General features: G+C 46.3%; 1 protein-coding gene across 3 annotated transcripts in view; it reads left to right on the forward strand.

The window, feature by feature from the left end:
* The window catches only part of TPMT (thiopurine S-methyltransferase), a 32,552-nt gene that overhangs the window by 13,199 nt on the left and 12,849 nt on the right, over positions 1-6,504 (forward strand). Inside the window, exons 4-5 of one of the 3 annotated variants that reach the window (XM_045295780.1) lie at positions 4,730-4,862; positions 6,351-6,441. The exons of the other annotated variants lie outside the window; for them this stretch is intronic. Coding sequence (XP_045151715.1) covers positions 4,730-4,862; positions 6,351-6,413 — 196 coding nt within the window. The 3' untranslated portion in view covers positions 6,414-6,441. Of the gene's footprint in view, positions 1-4,729; positions 4,863-6,350; positions 6,442-6,504 lie in introns of those variants that run through there. 3 annotated transcript variants of the gene reach the window in all.

The raw sequence follows: 6,504 nt of genomic DNA on the forward strand, positions 1-6,504 counted from the left end.
TCATTTTATTGGGGACTCGTACAACTCCTACCACAATCCATACATCCATCCGTTGTATCAAGCACATTTGTACATTTGTTGCCATCATCATTCTCAAAACATTTGCTTTCTACTTGAGCCCTTGGTATCAGCTCCTCATTTTTCCTCTCTCTCCCTGCACCCACTCCCTCATGAACCCTTGACCATATAAATTATTAGTATTTTGTCATGTCTTATACTTTCCAACATCTTTCTTCACCCTCTTTTCTGTTGTCCATCCCCCAGGAAAGGGGTTATATGTAGATCCTTGTAGTCGGTTCCCCCTTTCTACCCCATCTTCCCTCCACCCTCCTGGTATCGCCACTCTCAGCACTGGTCCTAAAGGGATCATATGTCCTGCATTCCCTGTGTTTCCAGTTCCTATCTGTATCAGTGTACATCATCTGGTAGCTGGATTTGTAAGATAGAATTGTAATCATGATAGCGGGGGAGGAAGCATTTAGGAACTAGAGGAAAGTTTTATGTTTCATTGTTGCTATACTGCATTCTGACTGGCTCATCTCCTCCCTGGACCCTTCTGTAAGGGGACATCCAGTTGCCTACAGATGGGCTTTGGGTACCCAATCTACACTCCCCCTCATTCACAATGATATGATTTTTTGTTCTTTGATGCCTGATACCTGATCCCTTTGACACCTCTTGATCACACAGGCTGGTGTGCTTCTTCCATGTGGGCTTTGTTGCTTCTGAACTAGATGGCTGCTTGTTTACCTTCAAGCCTTTAAGACCTCAGACACTCTATCTTTTCATAGCCTGGCACCATCAGCTTTCTTCACCACATTTACTTTTGTACCTGCTTTATCTTCAGCGATCATGTTAGGAAGGTGAGCATCATGGAATGCCAGTTTAATAAAAAAAAGTGTTCTCGCATTGAGAGAGTACTTGAGTGGAGGCCCTGTGTCCATCTGCTACCTTAATACTGAACCTATAAGTATGTGCACATAGATCTATTTCCCCATCCTCATATATAAATATATTTACATATGTACATGCTGTACTTAGACCTCTATAAATGCCCTTTGCCTCCTAGTTCTTTCCTCTATTTCCTTTGACCTTCCTCTTGTCAATTTCCTTTACGTTCCTCTTGTCCTGCAGGGTTGTTCCGAGTTGGAACGGACTTGACCGCAGGAGGCTGCTGTAGTTGTTACTGGGGAGTGTAGAGTCTGAAGCCTCAGTGAGTAGAAGACCGGGAGCAGAAATGGACATGCTCTTAGCCCTTCAAAGCCTTTGAGGTTCCAGGAAAATTAATTCGTTTGGAACCAGTGCAGAAACACACACACACACACCAGCTTCCCTCTTACAGTCCCTAGATCTTTATATGTATTGTGTTGGGGGTTTGGGAATTTAAATGAATAAATGTGATCTGTTTGAAATGAACAACTTTGGATCAGTGTGTACTGTCCCAAATTTGGCTCAGTGTCCCAAACCAGCATAGATGATTTTGTTGTCTTGAATAATTGTTATAAAACTAGTGCCGAAGAAAGTGTTTCTTGTGAATAATTTCTGTGAAGAGAATTTGATTTAATCAACAAGCCACTGTGACTATGTTTGCCGTGAGTCAGCATATGATTATGCTTCATAGCGCCCTCATTGAACAGAGTAGCACTGCCCTGTAGGTTTCTGAGACAGTCCTTGTGGAAGCAGACAGCTTCATCTTGCTCCTGAGGAGCAGCTGGTGGGTTTGAAACTCATCTGTTGTCAACCACCCACCACTGACCCACTGCACGACCAGAGCCCCTTACTATGACTTAGTGAGAATTTGGTTTAAACCCAAACCAAATTTACTGCCAATGGGTTGCTGCTAACTCATAGTGACCCTCGAGGCCAGGGTAGAACTGGCCCCTGTGAGTTTTCGAGAGTGTAACTCTTACGGGAATAGAAAGCCTTAGCTTTCTCCCATGGAGCGGTTGGTCGTTTCTAACTACTGGTCTTGTGGCCAGCACCCAACTCATAACCTACTGTGCCCCTCTGCTTCAGCTGCGATTAGAAAACTGACTGCCATCGAGTCAATTCTGACTCAGAGCGAACCTATAGGACAAGGTGAAACTGCCCCTGTGGTTTTTCACAGCGTTTCTACAGGAGTAGAAAGCCTCATATTTCTCCCACTGAGCTGGCTGGTGGTTTTGAACTGCTGACCTTGAGGTAAGCAGCCCAATGCACAACCACTGCACCACCAGGGTTCCTTCAACTGTGACTATAGGCTACCCTGAAATAACACACCTCGAAGTCTCTTTCAATGTAGAATTCTGTTATGATGGCAATGTATAATACCGAGACATAGTGTTCATTTTTAAGCTCTTAGACTGAGAGCATTGATCATGAAATAGAAAAAATAAAGAGTAGCAAATGTAACTTTAAAAGGCTCCATTTCTTACATAAATACAGGTTGACTCACTCATGGAATGCGCACACATTTGGAGTTCATTTTCAAGTGGAGATGATGACATTTGTGTGGGCACCCCACGCTTATCAACTTAGAGCATTTATCAGATAGAAGGCTGCTTTGACTTAAGGTTCTTCCTTGATCATGAACTTGAGAAATGTATACCATATTTTATTAGACCTCATCCGTGACAGGCACACAGCCAAAAGACAGAGCCTGCAGGAGAACTAAACTGTCTTACAGTGACAGCATGCAGTGCTGCCACACATGCTGATCATCTAGCTCTCGCAGAGGGTTTGAAGGCGCCCTACCCTGGTGGTGTCGTGGATACGCATCGGGCTGTGATCTGAAAGGTCAGCAGTTCGAAACCACCAGCTGCTCTGAGGGAGAAAATGGGCTTTCTGTTCCCTAAAGTCTTGAAAACTCACAGGGCCAGGTCTACCCTGACCTATAGGGTCACTATGGGTCTGCACTCACAGGGCCAGGTCTACCCTGACCTATAGGGTCACGATGGGTCTGTACTCACAGGGCCAGGTGTACCCTGATCTATAGGGTCACGATGGGTCTGCACTCATAGGGCCAGGTCTACCCTAACCTATAGGGTCACTATGGGTCTGCACTCACAGGGCCAGGTCTACCCTGACCTATAGGGTCACTATGGGTCGGCACTCACAGGGCCAGGTCTACCCTGACCTATAGGGTCACGATGGGTCGGCACTCACAGGGTCAGGTCTACCATGACCTATAGGGTCACTGTGGTCGGCATTGACTCTGGCTGTGAGAGCAGAGGGTTTGAGGCACTACCATGTTAAGTGTGATTGCTAAATATTTTGGGACTAAAACCAATTAAACAAATTGCCATTGAGTGGATTCTGATGCAGGACAACTGCAGGTGTTGGACAGAACCACCCCACAAAGTTCCCATGACTGCGATCTTTATGAAAGCAGAGAGCCTGCGCTTGGCAGATTTGAACTGCCAACCTTTCCATTGGTAGGTAAGTGTAAACTATTTGCTCCACCCGAGGACTTAGGTACCGGATTTGCATGTAAGTTTGTTATATTAGAGACTTGGCTTGCTTTTCATGTGTACCTCCTCTGACGGCTCAAGGGAGACCCACCCTCTACCATCCAACCAAATGAGATACATAACGGTCTCCTTTGGGGTTGCTCAGGCTGCCAATCTTTAAGGTAGCAGGCAGCCTCATCTTTCCTCTGGAGTAGCTAGAGGGTTTGAACCACCAACCTTGTGGTTAACGATCTAATGATTACCTGACAGTGCCACCAGAATCCTGAACCTTTCTAATCGGAATTGTTACCTGTCAGCTGCCCTAATAGATCCCATAACTGAGTTTGTGAGCCCTGTGTGGCATTGCAATGATTTGTCAAACCCAGCCAAGAAATGGGGTGCTGTGGGCGGTACAGTTGGTGTCAGAATTGGCCAAGAAGGTTGGAGGATCTGGCCTCAGCCTCGGGCATCAATCTTGGGCTGAGGAGTGTGAGAACCGCCTTCCCACTTTCTCGGAGGTTCCCTTTCCGTCTGGCCTGCTTGCTTGTTTTATAAACAGGATTGTTTCGATGAATGCAGAAAACTCCTCCAACAGACTTCATCGTAACTCACAAGCTATAACTTAACAATGACCATTGGCAGAAGCAAGCTTGAAAAAATGGTTTCTAGGATAAAGCACCCCACTGTAGCATTGATGTGTTTATGGAGTCCCTGGGTGGTTCTTAATACCCAGTGTGCTTATTGGCCACCGTCTTGGACAATGTGAACAGACATTTCCATCACAAATCATTTTACTGGTCAGCACTGATGGAGAGAAGTTGAAATGGCTTGTTTACCTCAGAAGGCTCTCTAATCAAGTCCATGGGTAGTAGGTAAATCAGCATTTTGAGAAAAAAATTTTCTAAAGCTTATTTTGCTAAGAAACCCTGGAGGTGTCATGGGTTACCAGTTGGGTTACTAACCACAGGTCAGTAGTTCAAACCCACCAGCTGCTCCATTGGGATTTACAGCCTTAGGAGCCCACAAGAGCAGGGGTCCTAAAGGGTCACTATGAGTCAGAATTGACAGAATGACAGTAAGTCTATAGTAAGTTCATAGAAAGCAACCTTTCATAGTTCAACATAACGAGAAGTTGGAGAATGTAAGTTTATTTTCCTTCATATGCTGTGAAACCCCACGGGCCTGACTTCATTTACCATCTTTTCAGTGGAAGGAATCGTATACTCACTGGCGCATGCCCCTCTATTCATCAGTGTGGTGTCTGACATTGAGTCTAAGTGTAGCTATGTGCTTCCATGCAGGTTTGCAGACCTGGGACACCATGTAATTGGTGTGGAAATCAGTGAACTGGGGATACGGGAATTTTTTGCGGAGCAAAATCTCTCTTACTCAGAAGAGCCCATCACTGAAATCCCTGGTGCCAAAATGTTTAAGGTTGGTGTTGCACTTGTTAAATCCAGTGTTCTTAAAAAAAAAATCCAGCGTTCTAATCGTTTTTCTCAGCCTTCATGGATGAGAATGCTAGACAGGTGCCACCTGGCCCCTCTTTCTCACACATAGTCACCTAGCCATACAGCGTAAGGAATTGGCCTTAGAAACATGGTTGATGGACAGACAGGTGTGGCCTTATGAGAATATGTCAGAGTATTGATGTAATACAGAATCATAGTCACTTTTATTAAAATGATCAAGATGGGAACTTCTTGTTTATATATATATAAATTTATTCATTCTTATTTAAAATTTTTTGAGGGGAGAGCAGCTCTTGTTTCTCAACACGTCCTCCAGCTACTACATCTGATGTGTAATGGGTTGTGTGTTGGACTGCTAACCACAAGGTTAGCAGTTTGAAACCACCATCTCTCTCTGTGGAAGAAAGATGAGGCTTTCTACTCCCGTAAAGAGTTAGAGTCTCAGGAATTCCAAATCATGGTCACTACTTGAGTATCAGAGCAGAACTGTGCGCCACACGGTGTGCATGGCTGTGAGCATTTGCCCCCAGCTCCCGGACTATGAGTCCATGGGAATGCCACCCCTGGACCCCCAGGCAGTAGCATATGCCTCTCCGAGCCCTTTGGAGGCCTCGGCCTTCTCCGACACTCTAGGACGGTTTGTTCCTCTGGTCACACGCTCTCGGCACCCAACGTGGCCGTCGGAGACATTCCATTTGGGGGTGAGTGTGCCCACACAGCTCTGCTCCACCAGAGCGTCCTGCTGCACTCACCCCTGTGGCCCATCCACAGCCGTTGCCCTCTGGCTCGGGTGGTCCTGCTCAGTAGGTACTTGGCCAGGGCTTGCCTGGAGCCCTGGTGGCACCGTGTTTAAGCACTTGGCTCCTATCAAAAGGTCGGCCACCAGAAGCCATCAGCCGCTCCACAGGAGAAAGCTGGGCAGTCTGCTTCTGTAAGGGCTCCAGACCCGGAAACCCACAGGGGCAGTTCTACTCTGCTCTGTAGGGTCGGAGTGACATTCGACTGGCAGGCCAACGGTAAATGCTCCTTGACCAAACGCAGCAGAGAGAGAGAAGGTGGCCGCAACCCAGCTGCACTTTCCCTGAATCTTTTAAACACGCCTGACCTTTGTGTTTCAACTTGCCTGGTCAATGATTGGCCTGTGTTATGTTTAGGAGAGTCGACCTGCCATGGCATTGCGCAAACAAACAGTGATAGCATTCTAACTGAAAAGAATAACGGTGAATGTGGTGTCAGGATTACCGTGATTTCCCTCTCTGGGTTGATCCAAAGGAATCCCAAGCCAAAATCCAAACACGCTGCCAATGCGCAGTGAAAAGATGAATTTTCATGGTGTTGGCTGACCTGACGTGCTCTTTCTCTACCCCTTGTGATCTACACTGGGGCTCTGGAATATGCATGTGGCCCTAATGAAGTAGCTGTTGTGTTTCCTCTCCCTTTTCGGTTCCAGAGCTCTTCAGGGAATATCACCTTGTACTGCTGCAGCATTTTTGATCTTCCGAGGTATGGTTGAGTATGAATATTACGTGGGCACTTCTAACAACTTGAACTCTTTGGAAAGATCGCTGGGATGGGGGTGGGAATCTTTTCATCTCTCATCCACT

Source organism: Echinops telfairi, unplaced genomic scaffold (genome assembly GCF_000313985.2).
Source record: "Echinops telfairi isolate 266 unplaced genomic scaffold, ASM31398v2 ScPeMD7_5868;HRSCAF=6743_0, whole genome shotgun sequence".
NCBI lineage: Eukaryota > Metazoa > Chordata > Mammalia > Afrosoricida > Tenrecidae > Echinops > Echinops telfairi.